The sequence below is a fragment of the Gastrolobium bilobum genome, unplaced genomic scaffold (assembly GCF_033153095.1).
Source record: "Gastrolobium bilobum isolate Gb01-03AN ecotype WA unplaced genomic scaffold, APGP_CSIRO_Gbil_v1 utg5060, whole genome shotgun sequence".
NCBI lineage: Eukaryota > Viridiplantae > Streptophyta > Magnoliopsida > Fabales > Fabaceae > Gastrolobium > Gastrolobium bilobum.
In genome coordinates this window covers 174,995-193,579 of record NW_026899124.1, presented here as the reverse complement: position 1 = coordinate 193,579, position 18,585 = coordinate 174,995, and the positions used below count along the sequence as shown (strand labels likewise).

Genomic DNA, 18,585 nt, shown 5'->3' with positions numbered 1-18,585 from the left:
GAGAACTAGTATGTATGTTTATTTATTTAATTTTTTAGTACATAATGAGGGCAAAATCCAAAAACAAACTAAGCTAACACAGGGGAGCAAAAATTCAAACCCTCGTTGTCCTTACAAAGCAAAGGTAGCATAATAGAGGGGTACCGAAGATGATACATAGTGTGACTGACTATTAAGCTCCAGTCCATGAATAAGTATTGGTAGATCCTCTGACATCACAATATCCACATATAACTCAATAAATTGAGACGTAGGGTTATCGTCGAATGTTCAAACGAAAACATCCACGTCCTCATCATCAGGTATCTCAAAACCCACATATTTGCAGTTTCCAAATGGAACTCTATCCCATCACTGAATTTGTTGCAGCTTCAACTTTCGACGGATTGTCTTATTTAAATCTTCAACGGACATGCCTCGGACAATATGCATTGCTCTTTTTTCTCCTTCGAAACTCAATCTACTTGCACCTATAATTTTAGAAACATTGTAATATACGAATGAATGAATTTGATCCTTTTTTGCTTATGTTATTATGGAAAAAAAATTATAGGATAGAGGTAGATTATGCCTCAAAATAAGAATGAGATAAATAAAAAAATTATGAGTAATAATTTGTGATAGTGAATGAAAATAATGAACGGAAATACAATGTAAATATCAAATACAGAAAGCAACAGAGGTATGAATTAAACACTGAGCAATTCATTTTCATAGCTGAGACTTGAGAGGTGTTATGGACCCATACGATGGGCCCATTAAGTAACAAGCCCAACAAGGGGCAATCCAAAAGCTGATGAGTCAGCACAGCTATCCACTTAATGTGTCAGCATAGCTACCCACTTGATGTGTCAGCATAGTTATCCAAGCTATCTACAGGTAACCTCTATAAATACCAGGGCAAACCCTAAAAGGTACACACATTCTCTCTCTAATTGTTATGCTGTCACTGTGCACACACACACCCCATTGGCTAACGCCATCATTGTATCTCGTGCACAGTGATCTTCCCGACTCAAGGGTATCTCTCTCATAGATACCTTGGAGAGGACATCAGATCCGATACCAACGTACTAGCCTAACTGGGCTAGACATCTCTGTCCCAAGGACAGAACATGGACGTAGTATTCAAAACCTCATGAGTCACCCAGGGAAACTGGGAGGTCAATGAGGATGGTGGAGGCCCACAACGTGACTCGGCAGATCCTGATTCCTCTACTACCTCTCGAGGGGGAGATGCCATATCTGCCTAGAAAAATAAGAAAGTTTAAATCAGAAGGAAAGAATAGGTTATACCTGCATCAAAAATACTAGCAGACGATGAGTCACTAGAAGATGAAGAGATGGGCACGTCGGAAAGAGTAATCGGATCATTGGCCCCACCAGATGCCGACATCGATCCAACAAGATTTCCATGCCGGCAACTTTCCAAAGTGGACTCGGCCAACGAATCACATCCTTTCTCGACAAGCTTAGAGCTCAGGTAGACGCAAGAATAGCATGGGACGCCTACCGAAACAGAGGAAGGATAGGGCAAAGCAGGGCTTTTGGAATGCGAACTTGAGGTGGTCTTGGGTAGATATCGTGGAACTGAAGGACTACTTTTTCTGAGGCACTTACTCCGGGAAGAACGACCTCTACCCCGCTGGTACCCTAATCCCCTACCCGACACCTCGGCCCTTCGCCGAGATCGACCACCACGGCAGCCTCGAAGCATAGCCTCTTGCTCTTCTTCTTTAGTCCTGGGAATCCCCCAAAGCCAAAAACGAGCACCTGGAGGAATCTTTTTGAAAAAATCAGGGTTTTCCTCCCTCTACCCTTTAGAACACAAAGCTGATGGGAAAAGGTTTTTTCGCCTCATTTGTTCAGAGATTGAAAAATACTAATAGCAAAAAGAGGAGGAGAAGAGCAAGATGATGACCATCCGCGCAACAAGAAGGAACATACAACTGCCACAAGAAGGAACATATAACTGTGGGAGATATGACCCTATGAAAAATTCTTACAGGTTCTGGACAAAATAACAAAATCGACGATGCAACATGCACATCTTCAACAAAGGGGGGGGAAGAAGAGAGAAAACTACAAATATATGCAAATACCTGTTGGAGGAAGACGAAGAACCCAAGCAGAAATGGGGGCACAAAACCAGAAAATAAAAGCAAATGCTAGTGCACGATGCTCAGAAGCCAAACGAAAGCATGTGAAAGGGGAAGATGGCTTATATAGCCAAGCAAACGACTACTGGAATTTGAATAGCAAAGGTTAGGGTTATTTAAGTATTTTCACCCTCAAACTTATAACTTCCACGATCGTGGATGGGAACCGCAATCATCATGCGCCAAATCACAGCACAGAGAAGGTTAAAGAGCGAGGGCAAAACTGCCACCTCGTGCACAAAATATAAAAAAAAAGAAAAAAAAAAGAAGAGAGCTGTTAAATTTTGATGACAAGACAGCTGGAGCGATGCTGCAATAAATGCGCTCGAAACTCAATGACAGCATAGGAACGGCCGCAACATACTATAGTGCGCAGGCTGGAACACGTGGCACATCGCAATGATCATCGTTCAAAAACCTATGTATGAGACAAAACTTGTATGAACATACAACTGTTCACCGCGTTTCGAGCTGATGCTGGGGTAATAATCAACCCACGGGTATTTCAGTACAGTTTCTACCCGGCTTCATAGGGAAGCAATAGGCATACATACATGCCCTTGTAACCTGGGTACAATACCGACGGAGTCTTACACAACCATTGACCAAATCAATATGCAGATGCATTCTAAGATCGGGAATTCCGCTTGGGGGTAATCTGCAAATAGGGTCAAGCAACTCAAGCGTACTCCTCGCTCAGAATAGCAGTATGGTTGATGCTCAACCAGCATAGGGAAGATGAGAACCCGAAAGCAACGTATTGGCTGGCATTGGGAAGAAGCCAAACAGATCGGCATTATACCTGGTCCAAGCATTGTAGGATACATAAAATGTCCCACCGGATTGATATTCGACTCGTCAGCATAGGAGGGGCAAAGAACACCCCATGAGAAAAAAACACACTCATAGGTTCATCCCGACTACCCGGGTACCCCGATAGCCCGGCTGAGGGGCAACTGTTATGGACCCATACGATGGGCCCATTAAGTAACAAGCCCAACAAGGGGCAATCCAAAAGCTGATGAGTCAGCACAGCTATCCACTTGATGTGTCAGCATAGCTACCCACTTGATGTGTCAGCATAGCTATCCAAGCTATCTACAGGTAACCTCTATAAATACCAGGGCAAACCCTAAAAGGTACACACATTCTCTCTCTAATTGTTATGCTGTCACTGTGCACACACACACCCCATTGGCTAACGCCATCATTGTATCTTGTGCACAGTGATCTTCCCGACTCAAGGGTATCTCTTTCATAGATACCTTGGAGAGGACATCAGATCTGATACCAACGTACTAGCCTAACTGGGCTAGACATCTATGTCCCAAGGACAGAACAAGAGGGGGTATATATAAAGAGTTATATTCTGGTTAAATACAATGGACGGTGGAGATTGAATTAGATTGTGAATTAAGTACTGTGGAAGGTGGAGATTCAACTTGTGCCATCACAATCTTGACGCCACTAGCGGATGGTGGAGATTGAATCACATTGTATTTTAGGTAAGATGTAGTTGAGGCAACTACGATAGTGCCGTCACAGACCTTGACGCCACTAGTGCTGTAGGAAACCTTGACGCCACTAATCCTGTCAAGTCAACTTACGCCATTGACTGCCTTACTCCAAAAAAAACTTATCCAACGTTTTAAATGCATATAACTTTTAAGAAAGGTTCTTGGGTGCATTTTTCCAAATTAGTCAGAAAATTTTCGTCTTGCTGACTACTTTCTTAAAAACAAAATTTATTGATACTAATCATTTGTTAAGTCAACTTTTTCACTTCGTATAATGCTCTTTACATTGCAAGGAAAAATTTATTTTATTTTAAATTTCAAATAGAAGCAAGTTATGCACAGAAAATTTATTACGACAACAATGTTATTTGGAATAAACGATTTTATATAAAAACTATCACAATGTCTAATAACTAATAATGGTTGGAGTGGGGAGGGAGTAACTAACAAAAGATAACAAAATTATTACATTTTTCCTTTTTTTACGTCGTTTTACGAAACCTGATTTACAAAATTTAACCATTTTATTTACCCAAAAAAATTACAATTTGATTTCAATAAATAAATAATTTGATAGACATGAGAATATAGATGGGAACTCAAAATTTATTTATTTTTAATTCTTGATATGCATTAAAGGTCTAATAAGTTCCAATAAACTAGTAAGCTGATGACAAATCTTTTTATTTTTAAACATAGGTCAGATCAATTTTATAATTTAGTTTACACTATATTTTTTTGGTAAACAATTTACACTATATTAATTGGTGAGACCAGAATGCAAATATTTTAGATATATCTAATTTATTTTTACCAAAGTTTAGGATGACCTAGTTCATTTACTCTCCTCGGCCACATGGAAAAACATTATCTTAGCACAACTAGCTCGCGGGGGTGCTGCAGTACAAACAATGGCTGCTAAATTAGGTTGCGGCCCATGGCCAACTAAAGTCACTTTCAGGCCATTGATGGGGCCGTGGGAGATAGCTAATTGTGTCTTGAAATTATTATTATTTTGGTAAGCAATTGTGTCTTGAAAGTTACATCTTGAGTTCCTACTATTTGTCTCAACATTTTTGGTTTTTTCTTTATTAAAATTCCTTATGCCTGGTTCCAATAAAGTTTAGGTGAATATAATTTGTTTGCTTTCCTTTCTTCGTAGTTTAGCGAAAAGCACTTATTGTCGTCGATGTTTGTTATTATTATTATGGTCAAAAAATGACAAAAGTATAAGATTAATTGCTTAGGAAAAACAAAGTGAAAGTCATAATTGTCTATTGATTCGCTAGCTACCTGATGGATGGTACACCAATCCTACATAGTATGTATTGTCTAATTTTGTATATAGGTATTATATTGTAATACCTCCATGAGTTGTAGGCAAAGACCAGAAATTAAAGAAGATAAAACAAGATGGGACATGCAGCTATATTGACAACTCAGAAGCTCTTACCAACCTTATGAACCTTCTTATGTAGACCAATCGCGGAAAATCCAATTCATCCAGTCATTTGGAAGCTCTTTTAGTCACACATCCATTAAATTGAGTGGACCAAATCCTTTATGTGTTAATGGTTTCATTATTTTGTTTGTATAGTATTAGGGAAGGGAAATATATTTATGCATTTGATATAGAAATATTTTCTGTGCCGCATTTACATAAAAATAAATGAGTTATATTATATAAAAAAAAGTTAATAGTATTCACTCACTTTTATGTGAGTACGGCAAAATTTTTATTTTTGTAGCGAAAGTAGAAATGTCAAATCCAATACAAAAAATGTAATATAAAATTATTAAAGTATCATCACTCATTAATTTAAGTTTTGGGTTGAGTCAATTCAAGCCTAATAGGCTTTTGTGTGAGGATGTGTATTAAAAAAATATAAAATTATTAATGTAACCTCACTTATCAGCTTGAGCTTTTATTTGAGATGATTATTTATCATAATATTAATATCAGAGTCAAAGCGACCACCAAGTTAATATTTATATTTCAAGTCCAAATAACTCTTGTGTAAAGGAATGGGCTATAAAGATATAATATAAAAGTATAAAACTATTAAAGACCCGTTATTTACTAACTTAAGTTATTGTGTTGAATTGCTTATTTACATATTTAAAAATATAATTAATGTTTCTTATGTTGAATGAAATAATTTTTTCTCCTATACATATATAAAATTGTATTATGCCCATATTTTTTTCTCCTTTTTTTCTCATACGGGCGTTTGGTACGCGGGATTTCGGAGGATTCTCGGAAAACTGAATTTTTCTAAATTTTAAATTTTCCAGGTATTATCGTAGACTGAATGTAAAAATCATATTTTTAAAAATCGAAATTCTCAGATAAAAAAATTTCTCCTGCGCCAAACTCACTCAATTTCATATTATGCATCATCTATGTTCCTGATTCTTACTTCTTAACCCTGGAATTTGACAACTTCAGACCTTTATTTGTTTACATTTCCCCGGCTAGTTGGCTACAATTTCAATGTTACACCTAGGTACCTGTGCTCATTAACTTGGAATCCTGAATACAAAATATTTATTAATTCATTCAAAATATCTTCTTACAATTCCTGATTCTTGTGATCACCTTATTGATTGCCATTGCAAAATATCTTCTTACATGGTCTACCAAAAGCAAAAGCATTGAATAGAGGACCCTTATTCAAGCTCCCCAATACTGTCTATGGAGTCTTTACTCTCAGGTAATACCAAATTAATTTATTGTACGTAAAATGAACTCTCCCAGTTCTGATTTTAGGCTTTACTTTAACAAAATCTCTACTAGCCACGGAAAAGAGAAACTTTAAAGTCAGATTTCTTGTGTTATAAAGAGTCTTTCCAACAGAAAAACAAAATGCAAAAACTTTCATGCCCCTTTATATGTGCAAGTCATATCAACAGTCTTTTATTTACACAAATTCACATCTACATTTAAAATTTCAACAGCTTTGTACATTAAGTGTGTCCATGTTTTGTTTGTCAGACGTATGTTTATTAATAAAAGTCATATAGTTGATTTGACATATTGTTTCCTGAACAATGGTAAATAAACAGAATTGTAAGTTGATGTGCATTTGTATGATTAATGCTTAAAAACTCCTTGCAAAAGCATTTACTTTGCATCCTCAACACAACTCTAACAATAATCAATAATTTCTCCACTAAAATCAGTTGAAGACGTAGGCTCGGTGTTCAGCAGTTAAAGACATATATATTCCATTGCTTGATTCCATAGTCGCACACATCAACGTCGACCAATGCTAGATATCCTATTCTTTTTTACATAGTCTTATTCCCAAGTGCCAAAGATTTCATTCACTAAGCTGTCTCTTGGTATGTTTATGTAGTGTTTTTTTTTTTTGGTGAAATATATATATGTCTATGTAGTTTTCCTACCTGCTATAAATATGCTATGCAAAACAATTTTGATTGTTGAATTCAATCATTGTATTCTTTACCAGAAAGGGAACTACTATATTATATAATGGAGGCAAAAAAGTTAAACGATTTAGCATCATAGTGACGAATACAATATTGCTAACTGTACTGGAACCATATATTCAAATTCCATTCATTAATCTGAATACTAAGTTGGGATCTTGATTCTCAGACCAACTCATGAACTATAAGCAAGCATAAGTAACCACAAAGATGAAGAGTTTGCATGGGTGTATAACAATAGATGCGTAGATCATGTTGGTTATTGGTTAACAATGCTCAGTGGAGGCTGATGAAAAATTGAAAGCCAAATCTGTCAGAAATAAGTAACATAAAGAACCAGATGGTCATGCTTTAAGTGCAACAATTGACTTCAGGTTGAATCTAACTATAAATTTATGCTAGGTATGCATTGATTGCATTCTTGTCAAAGTTGACCCAATTTATTCATTGTTAGCAATCCAGGTTTCACTAGCATATGCAACGGCAAAAATCTGACTAAAAAAATTCCATTGTAATTGGTCCATAAAGGTAACTCACTTACCTATCCATGTAAACTATTCTTTCTATACATGCACCTATAAAAACTGGATAAGAACTCTACCAAAAATTAAAAAATAAAATAAAAATATATTGGATAAAAATATGTCTCTAAATCTTTACCGTATTTTATGCATAAAGACAATGGCGAAATGCGTCCAAGTAAATTTGACAAATACCAAACATTTATGCTTCATAAAACGCTATTGAGCACAGGTTGTTAAAAAAAGCAATAAAACAGCTGGGACTTAACCAGAATAAATCCAAATGCACAGTCAATTTATAGGTATGGAACTGTTCTGTCCAGGGTTTGAGGATACCTGGTGAAGGGCAGAAGGGAGATGGTTGGTGTTATATTGTTCAAATGGTTACTTGAGAGGCTCCTTGTATTCAGTAACGATTCTCCCATGACAATGGAAGGTGCACGGTCGGTCACTTTGTCAGCTCTGTAGTCCTTGGGCCAAGGCCCAAACCAAATACAGAACAACAATCAATAATTAAATAACTTTGTTGATTTTACAAGCATAGGCTTATCAAGACAAATTAGTGGTGTTGAGAATTTCTACTTGTGTATCAAGATGACAATTCATGTCCCCCTCACATAGATAAAGCAATTGAGGTACCGCTCGTAGAGCCCTAGTATTTGTGAGCCTAGGGTTACTTTGTAATTTTTTTTTGTTTAATAGTTTGAGCTTGAGCTCATAAATAGTTGTTGTGACTTCGAATTTTCTAAGCTTATTTATATTCTCTTATAACCGAGTAAATTGTAACGAGTGCTATAAGAAGAATATGGTAGTAGACTTGTTAGACGTAGCCTCATATTGAGGTGAACTAGGGCAATGGTGGAGCCGGGCTCAAAATTTGAGCCCGGGCCAAAAAAATTATACGTGTATTCATTTTTCTTAATTTTAGATAGTTCATATCATAATATATTTAAATTAGGGAAGAATCCGTTTACAAATTTTTGCAAATTATAATATATACTATCGAAAATATATAGTGTAACCTAGTGTACTTCCGAGAGTACACAGTGTAGTTTGTAAATATAAGTCTCCCAATTTAAATCATATTAAATATAGAGCACCTGAACAGGAAGTACTAAGAAGAATTATAATTTTATTAGTATATTTTAATTTTACTAAAAATATTTTTTTATACAAGTGAAAATGAACACATAACCTAATACAACTTACTTAAATCTCTTACCAAAAATATTTTAAAAGTTTTAGATAGGGCTAAATTACAAATTGTAGCCCGGGCCAAATTATAATTTTAACCTGGGCCAAATTATAATTAATTATATAATTATATATAATAAATCTAATTTATTAAAATTTAGCCCGGGCCGAGGCCACACTCACGATGTACGTGGCTCTGCCACTGAATTAGGGTAAATGGGGTCATTTTTTCTTCCCTTCTTTGTCTTTTTCTATTGTGATTGTGTGTGTGATTGCTTTGGTCCTTATGTTTGGTATCAAGACCTTTGATTATGTGATTAGGATTTCTTTTATAAATTGAGGTTTCACCGAATTGCAATTTCTTAGTTAACAGGAACATGCGAAATTAATCTGTGAAAGATGTCAACTAATTAATTACGAAAGTAAAAAATTTTGTGGGAAAAAATTTTAAGTTATGGAAACTAAAGATGGAGGCTTTGCTCATTGAAATATATGTGTGGTATGTGATCGAAGAAGACAAACTGACTGTACCTACAAAGACTGCCGAAGATGGAGCATTAGAGACGGGGTGCGTTTGATTTTGCTTTGCCTTGCAAATAATATTTTGGTGAAGGAGATCGCTGAGGAGATCACAAAGGATCTTTGGATGAAGCTCAGAAGTTTCTTTCAAAGCAAGCCACTAGTGAATAAGTTATTTCTACGAAGGCGGTTGTACAATTTACATATGAGTAAAAGTGATTCCTTTTATGCACATTTAAATGAATTTAATATTATTTATGCGCAACTTACATTTGTAGATGTCAACCAAGATGAAGAAGATAAAGCTTGCACTTTACTTTGATTACTGTCGAATTATAGGGGAGCATGTCATTATTTCTATTGGTACTGATATCAGTATACTGTCTTTTGAGACTGATGTTGCTGCCCTTTTGTCTAAAGAGATGAGAAAGATAAGCTATGAAAGCACCATAAATGAGGCTTTGTTTATTAATGGGAGAAGCAATGAATAATCAAAATCTGGTTACAAAGGTAAATTTAGAGAAAGTCAAAATCCCATGATAAATACGAAGTAAGGTGTTGGAAAAGTAAACAGGTTGGGCACTTGAGAAAGAATTACATAAGCAAAATTGTAAGTTATGACAAATAGGAAGAGTCATCAGCTAGCCCTTGGTACAAAAAAGGATGATGAGGACAACTCAAGAGGCTTGTACATATAGTGTATGACACTCGGAGAGATTGCAATAAATGGATAATTAATACTTGAGGATCCTTTCATATTGTTGGAAATCGACAATCATACAAATCAAAAAACAAAATAGAAGGGAAGAGAGATTTGACATAGTGATTTACCCTGGTTCACCTAATGTAGGCTATGTCCAACTTGTATGTATATATTCACCTTACTACACTCGTTACAAGTCACTCGGTTTACAAGAAAATATAAATAAGATTTAGAAAACGCTAACAGCAGTTATTCACGGGCCCAAACCCAAACTATTAAGTAAAAGAAAATTATAATATGTTAGAGGCTCACAACAGTACCAGGTCTTTATGGGTCGAGGGAGCCGACCCCCGCTCCTCACCTCGGAGCAAGACTCCAGTTGCCTTTCTGCTAACCAAGCTAATAAGGATTCTCATCAGTATGTGAAGTATAAGCCATACCCAAAACACATGACACCTCATAGGATTTGGTTTTATTACTATTTTATTTTTTTCTGAAAGTTTTGTTTTGTTATTATAAGCTATGAAGCACACACATGTTGTTTTTTCAAGAAGTGTGACATGTTCTGACACGCGTCCAACACACACGGTAATGTTTGGACCTTTTGGGACACATTAACTATCTCAGACATGTGATTTTGGCCGTGTCAAACACAGTCAAGGCGTAGAAATATAAAATTTTCAAAATTTTTATAAAATTAAAATAATTCTAAAATAAAACATTAAGGTTTTTTTTTTTAAAAAAAAAAATAGAGCGATGGAGGAGACAAGAGCATAAGTTGCGTAGAGGAAGTAGAAAATGACATTCTGGAAGGTAGCAGAGTTGTTGATTTGATCCCACCACCACAAATTGCGGAAAATAGGTGCAATCTCCATAGGCGTGAAGCTCAGCACGACTGAAACAGATACAGAGGTCTCACAACTGGCGCTTCAACCTCTCATGCCTGAAGACTTGATTTTATTTTAATTGCAGAGCAAGAGCGTTTACAGAAGAAAAATCTCATGCCTCAGCTCAATGGTCCAATTCTTCTCTGCCACATGGAAGACAATCAAGCCGTCTAACAACACAACACTTCAGCTTCAATCCCAGCCGTCCACAACACACCTACTTTCATGATCAACGAGGCTTCAAGTCTTGTCCAGCCCACTGACCATAATAAGTGCTTGATAGCTGCGTTCTAGTTTCCCAGTTCAATTTCAACCGTTGATAAAGCAAAATCCAAGTCAGGCACAAATTATCGATTCTATCGAACACAAGCATGCTCTAGACTCTTTCATCCTCTAGGACGACCATTGGCTTCAAGGGGGGAAGGATGTAGTGGATCACACTGGCTCCATTAATAGAAATAATCGTTTGGGCAAATGAGCAACTAAAACGCCCTCACGTTTTGCGGACTTTATTGTAGACTAAGAAACAGTGGGCTTGTTAAAGAGAACTTTCAATTTTAATATTTCAGTTTATTGTAAAGAAAAATACATAAAGTATAAAAAAACTTGATTGGTTATATATTTATTATTGGTGGCTATATGTATTAAATGTAAATTATATTATATATATTAAAAATATTAATATCTAAATATGTCTTATTGTGTCGAAATCTAATATTTTTCAGAATTAACGTGTTGGCGTGTCGTATTATACCCCTTGTCAATATCGATGCAACATAAATTATAAGTCATATTCTTGAGGTACAATGACAATAAAAGATGACATGACTCTTGACATAGTATGGTGTAGGAAGGTAAAACTGACACAACTCTTGATATTGTTAAAGATTACTCTTATTTTGCGCATAGACAACAATTAATGTTAGTATTGTTGTGGGTCTCAAGTTACTTTTTAATTTTAATTTTGTTTAGTAGTTTGAATTTAGTCTTATAAATAACTGTAGCGACTCAGGGTTTTTAAAGCTTATTTATATTCTCCAGTAATTAAATATATAAAAACGAGTGCGATGAAGAGAATAGTGTTAGAGACTTATTGGATATACCTATTTATTTTTTTTGCTTCTTCTTTTTCAATGTACAATTATTAAGTGTGATCCGTACACATATTGTACTAGAGATTATAACTATACAAGAGTAAATTAATTATAATAAAAAATAAAAGAAAAAATATATTGAAATAGAAAATTTTAAAATAACCATCATTTTGTACTTTAATGATTAAAATCGTCTTAGATAATATGATCATATAATAGAATCATTCCCCCCACACCGTCACCCCAAAAAAAAACAACCAACCAACCATTCAATTTATGAAAATTATTCCCAATTTTCTCCAATCTCTTTCTACCCATGGCCATTTCTTCCCAACCACACCCATCGGTAGACCTCCTCCCTGGGCAGTGAGTGAGCCATGATTTCCCATCAACACCCCACATTTTTCGTAGAAAAAAATATATCATGTTTTGGAAAAGATTGTACATTACAGTGGTAGCATTTGTTCTTAGCTTGTATTTATCATTAGCAAAGGATAAGCTTGTATTTATCAGTTAAATTAAACCCTAATTAATAATTTAGGGTTTAGGGTCTAGGCACCTCTTCCATGATATCTCTGTTCACCAAAGCCTTAATTGCCACTCGATTCCTTCCCCGAACTCGAACTTGTCCTTCTAAACTAACAGCTATTCAAACCATGAGCTCCCAGTGCATCTTCCAGCTCAAGCTTGACCCACTAACAGGTAACTCTGAATGGGTAGTCATTGAAGAAAACGACAACGAACAAAGCTTTCCCCATAATTTCAACCAACCCCTTCTCGCCACGACGTCGTATTTGGACATGCTCAACGACTCCACCAGAAACAGAGCATTTCGTGAAGCCATAGAGAAAACCATCACCAAACCTTGCCACGTTCTTGATATCGGGTATTCATCATCAGAAAAAATGTTGCACTATTGCATAATCTGATTTTTATTCACTGCAGTGTCCGTTTTCTGTGTAATTGTGCAGTGCTGGAACTGGTTTGCTTTCGATGATGGCTGCACGAGCTATGGGCTCTTCTGGAAGGGTCACTGCGTGTGAGTCTTACCTTCCGATGGTGAAGTTGATGAAGAAGGTGCTGCGTCTTAATGGGATGGAGGGAAGAATCAAGGTCATCAACAAGCGCTCTGATGAACTCATTGTTGGCCTTGATATCCCTTCACGTGCAGATGTACTTGTAAGTGGAATTGCTCTCATTCCAAAATCATGTTCAATTTGATCATAATGAACATGTGTCCTAGTAGTTCCTCAATCCTCATTTTTTAATTGTTCAATATACTAATAATGAATTAGTGACTGTGAGGGTCGAAGTTAGAGAGAGCTAATTGCTGGGATCTTGTAAGATGTTGCTCTTTTTAGCACAACCAAGTGTGTTTCATTCCTCCTTCAAACAAAGGATAATTGAGATCGTTATTATAGGTAAGCGAGATTCTAGATTCAGAATTATTAGGTGAGGGGCTTATACCGACCCTACAACATGCGCATGACAATTTGTTGATGGAAAACCCTCTGACTGTGCCATATCGAGCAACTACATATGGACAGGTACTCAGAGAACCAACTACATTCATCTATGTCATTATTTATTTTCTGGTTTTAATTTAGGTTAAAAATGATATTTTATTTGCTTTTATCCTTACATTAACAAAATAAAGATCTTTTTCATTGCATTCTTTCTTTTTCTTTTGAGTGTCACACAAGTTTGTTTGTGCCTCTTCTTCCATATCCCTTCTTCAGCTGGTTGAAAGTACATTCTTATGGAAGCTGCATGATTTGCATAACAATGAGGCTAGTGCATCTGATGGCATTCGTCTTACCCCTCCCGAACTTGATAGTGTTTTGAGTGTCAAACGTCAGCAATATGCCATGCATTGTGATCCAATAGGAGAAGAAATAAAGCCAGTATGTTAAATAAGAATTCTGTGACTCATTTCCTTAAAATTTATTAGTAGTTTCTTTCCTACTCAAATCAAGATCCATTCAGCTTTCAGAACCCTTCAAAATTTTTGAATTTGATTTTTGGAAACGGCCAGAGAGTTATGGAGAAACTGAGCTGTGCATAAAGGCAACTAATGATGGTAGAGCTCATGCTGTGGTCTCTTGGTAATCATTTGTGTTTTAATACTACTGTAATTGTATTATCAGAGCTTTTGATTTCCTTTTAGGTTACACAAGTTCTGGGTGTGCTTCAGGTGGGTACTTCAACTTGATCGTGAAGGGACAATCTATTATTCCACTGCCCCTAGGTGGATAAGCTCGCCAACAATTACAAGTGAGAGTTTCTCATGATTTAATTGGTTAGTTAGGGTGTATTGACTTCAGCGTAATACATTCCGTTACTATGATTGCCATGTTACTGTTTGGAAGTTAAGTTGCATGAATATGAATATGAATTATGTGGAAATAAATGATAGTATGTTTTATGAATATTTATAATTGTTAATATCTTAGAATCTTCATTAATGATGCTGCATTGGTGCTATACCAGGTCCTGTTGATTGGTGTGACCACTGGAAACAGTGTGTTTGGTTTGTTCCAGGCAGTGGTATTTCCATATTGAAAGGGGAAGGAATTCATTTACGTGCTACTCATACTGACACTAGTATCTCATATAATTTAGATACCCAAGTTCCAACAACTAAGGTTTTGCATCAGGGGCTGACGACTGGAGATTTGCAGCTTGTACTGCCTCCAGAAAGGGCTGCAATCTATGGAGACAAAGGATGGAGGCTTTCAATGTTAAAAGCCATTGAAAGTGGGGTAAGATATTTCTTCCTCCTCCTCATAGCATATGGTATGACCTTTCACTTGTATAAGAAACAAATTATAAACAGAAACCTTCTTTCTCTTACTTCATTCAAGTTAACCTAACCTATTTGTTTACAAGAACTAATACTTTTTACAGTTGCAGGGAAGAGGTCGCTCATTATGTTTGGTTGCAGATGATAGTATATTTTTACCGCTTCTTATGGCAAATCTTTCAGAAGCACCACATGTGATATCATTACTTCCGGGGTTGAAGGAAAGGGGCCTCCATTATTTGCAAGCCGCTGCCTGTGCTAATCGTTTGTCACCTAATTGCATTGAAGTTCTTGAAAAAAGGGTGAAACAGTTAACCATGCATGATACACACCAGAAAAAGGTGGAATTTTTGTGATTCCACTTGTTTGGTGTGGCTTTACTTTGAATGATATATGTATATGAATTTAAGTTCTATTAGAAACCTACACCATAGTGGCATAGATCATTTTGCTTATGCCCGGGAAGCATAAATGGAAAATGTAAATGACTTTGCACATGAATGGAGAGGCCTGGAAATTATAGAATTGAAGAGATTAGTTAAGCAAATATAGTTTTACTTTGTTACCTATATTTGTTTAATGGAACTTTATTACTTGTATTGAACTCGTAGAGTCTTTATGATATGCATTGATTTAATTTACAAATGCTTTATCTAATTATTGCATATAAACAATATTTGAATGTGTTTCTTCCTAATAACAAACCTTTCCTATTTTTTTTAATATTATTTGTACTTAGAATGTATTCACTGCATAGTATCATGTTCAACAGTATGTGATGCTGTAGTAAATAACATCTAAGGTGAATATTTGATTTGCTTTGAGTATCCATGCTTTTGTGTTTTATCTGTAGGTTGATCTGTTAATAGCAGAACCTTTCTATTTGGGACATGATAGCATGCTTCCATGGCAGAACCTACGTTTTTGGTATATTTCTCAATACCGCTTGCAATGATCAAACTTAATTTGCTGTGTCAAATCTGTTATGTCAAATCTGTTATGCTTTAACATGCTCTTGTTTTATTTTGGCTCTTAACATTCTCATGAGTTACTTTTACTCAATCGTGGTTTAGGAAGGATCGTACTACACTTGATTATATCCTATCTGAAGATGCTCTGATAATTCCTAGTAAAGGAATATTGAGGGCTTGTGCCATCTCTCTCCCTGTAAGTTAAACTCTTAAACTATGGATTAAAAGAAGCTCGCATATTTTTTGTTGCTTGGGAAAGCATTTATTTTTGTTTAGGAAATGGATTGAAAGAACATAAATTTTGTTTTTTGGTTGGTGGAGGGGCTGTATATGTGGATTAATGGGACAAACATATTGCAGGATCTTTGGAAAAGTCGTTGCTGCGTGAGTAAGATAGAAGGTTTTGACCATTCGGTTGTAAATGCCACATTGGGGGCTTGCGGTCATCTACCTGAATTGGAAGAGGGTCCTTGTCTGCCTTTTTTTGTGTGGCAATGTGGAGAATTTGACGTAATTTATCTCCTTAAAATTCACATTTTGTAATGAGCCGGTTCCCTCACTGAAGAAGGAAAGAAATTTTCATTTACTTTAATAACAATAGTGTATCAATGCAGCCTTATTATGCACAATGTTTCAGGTGCTTAGTGAGACATTTGATGTGATGGAGTTTGATTTCTCAAAAAAAATATGCCAATGTCAAGGAAAATCCCAGGTATTTTGATATATCATCATGTGAGTTTTGGATTCACTTGCATGTTCAGCAGGTTTGCTGCCTAGCGTAGCGTAGTCAAGGACTTTGACACCAAAAGATTGTATTGCAATTTGCACAACAGGTTCTTTCTGGTGTAGCTTACTAACTGAATTGATTTATTATTAAATACCTAAGAGCAGCATCACACAGGAAAAACATGACCTAACTGTTGAACAATTATTAAAAGAAGATTGCATAAGCAGTTGTCTTTCATTATATCTACCTTTATATCATACGCAAAAGTAATTTTGCACGTGTAATTACCTTCATAGAATGCTATATTACATGAGCATTCAGTTTTTTGGAGAACTGAATTGATTCGTAACTGCTGTAGATGTGTAATACTCTACGGTAACAATAGGTTTACATAATGATATTGAAATCTGTCTGTTGCAGGTTAAATTCACCAAGACTGGAGTATGTCATGGGTTTGTCCTATGGATTGACTGGGTGATGGGTTTGCAAAATTCTGTTGTGATATCTACTGGTCCAGGTCAAATTCTCTTTTGAATATTAACTAATCCTGTGAAGTCCCCGCTCTCCCTTCTAAGATCTAACACCTCGGGTTGACTGCATGGTGCACCCACAACCAAAATGATTGATGAAAGACTAAATCAAGGCCTAAGACATAAAACACTTATATCTTGTAAAGCATCTAGAACATTACAATGAGCTATTGCTTATTGGTTCCATTTTAAGATTGCAGATAAGAGATACTGGAAGCAGGGAGTAAAGCTTCTTGCAACACCTAGAACAGTAGGACCCGAAAGATCGAGAAATGACCAAGCATGTTGTTCTGCAGTTCTTGAAGCGTTTTTTGATCCATCAGAGGGGGAACTCAAAATTATACCTGATTTTTTATGATGCTTTTTCACTCAAGCCGTTATTTATTGCTCTGGCTCGACAGATCTTTCTCAATCAGTGGCAGACAAAATAGATGGTTAGCTAACATTGGTTGAGTTCTTTTTCGAGTTCATGATATATGTGCATGGTGAATTCTGCTTCTTTTCAGAGGAATCTGACTTCTGTGTCATAGGACTAATGCTTATACGCTGCACATGTTTGCTGCTACGCTAAGATCTGGTGGGATTATATGAATTTCACATAGGAGGACAGGCTGGTAGTTTGATGGAGCAGCAGTTGTAATGGAGGGAGAAATAGCGGTCAAGAAGGCTATTGCGCTCATGGCAAGCATACCGGTCGTAAAAGTAATAAAATAGTGAGTAAAATATTGTTCCCACAGGATTTGGGGCTCCAAATACTATTTTTACTATTTTGCTTAAGCTGGACAAATCAAAAGTTGGTTTGGGAATAGTAATTTTTAATTGATGGAAAGTCAATTAAATAAAGTAATCGATGAAGACAATAATTATAAAAGAACAAATTTCAAGCAGCAATTAAATGCAAGAACAGAGTTCAACAATTGAAAGATGGGTTGGAAATCAAGAATGGAAAACACAGTAGGGTTTACTTCACCTTTGATCCCTTTTAAATGATTTAACTTAATTCAATAACTTTTAATTTTATTTTTCCAAACAATTCATCATCTAAGAGATAATTAGTTAAATCCCTAATGTATTAGTTGTTTAACCTTTTAATCTAATTAGAACCCTAATTTCTTAGGAAACTTTTTTTAGATTAAGTCTTACGCGCGATGAATCTTACAAGTTTGCAAATCTTATAAGTCTATGTCTAGAACATGCAAGAATTGGTGTTTATCTTTGTCTAGATTAAAATCCTAATATCTCTATTTAGAACCCTAACCTTCTCTATTCATATATAGTTGATCAGGTGATACAAGAATTTGAACAAACAATTCAAGATAAACATAACAATTTCAAATGGATTTTATTGAAAAGAAAATTAAATCAACATAAGGATTCACGTTGGATCCATAACCCTAATTACAAAAGAAATTAACTAGACATAACTGGCTTAAACAAAACAAGAAAATGGAAGAAAACTAAAAGAAATCACGGATTGGGTGTTGGTTGATTTCTATGATGATGCTTC

General features: G+C 35.8%; 1 protein-coding gene across 6 annotated transcripts; it reads left to right on the top strand.

The window, feature by feature from the left end:
• Positions 1 to 12,372: 12,372 nt before the first annotated feature.
• LOC133287469 (protein arginine N-methyltransferase 1.6) lies at positions 12,373 to 17,924 on the top strand. Of its 6 annotated transcripts, XM_061485093.1 has the most exons (15): positions 12,373 to 12,933; positions 13,019 to 13,226; positions 13,469 to 13,594; positions 13,787 to 13,951; positions 14,034 to 14,152; positions 14,242 to 14,321; positions 14,538 to 14,809; positions 14,961 to 15,191; positions 15,704 to 15,777; positions 15,924 to 16,017; positions 16,182 to 16,331; positions 16,459 to 16,533; positions 16,969 to 17,065; positions 17,279 to 17,512; positions 17,609 to 17,924. In XM_061485093.1, exons 1-14 carry the CDS (start codon positions 12,614 to 12,616, stop codon positions 17,434 to 17,436), a joined length of 2,169 nt encoding a protein of 722 aa, XP_061341077.1. In that variant the 5' UTR covers positions 12,373 to 12,613; the 3' UTR covers positions 17,437 to 17,512; positions 17,609 to 17,924. The 6 variants fall into 6 exon arrangements, with proteins under 6 accessions (XP_061341077.1, XP_061341079.1, XP_061341078.1 ...); XM_061485095.1 differs by lacking the exon at positions 17,609 to 17,924 and having other exon boundaries at positions 14,955 to 15,191; positions 16,459 to 16,654; positions 17,279 to 17,299; XM_061485094.1 differs by lacking the exon at positions 17,609 to 17,924 and having other exon boundaries at positions 14,955 to 15,191; positions 16,459 to 17,065; positions 17,279 to 17,330.
• Positions 17,925 to 18,585: the final 661 nt, after the last annotated feature.

What these genes read in the sequence shown, in the direction of transcription:
- LOC133287469 (XM_061485093.1), top strand. Translation starts at nt 12,614, where the DNA reads ATGATATCTCTGTTCACCAAAGCCTTAATTGCCACTCGATTCCTTCCC. An exon ending in CTTCACGTGCAGATGTACTT is followed by an intron (nt 13,227 to 13,468) that starts GTAAGTGGAATT and finishes TCGTTATTATAG; the next exon opens with GTAAGCGAGATTCTAGATTC. An exon ending in TGTGATATCTACTGGTCCAG is followed by an intron (nt 17,066 to 17,278) that starts GTCAAATTCTCT and finishes TTAAGATTGCAG; the next exon opens with ATAAGAGATACTGGAAGCAG.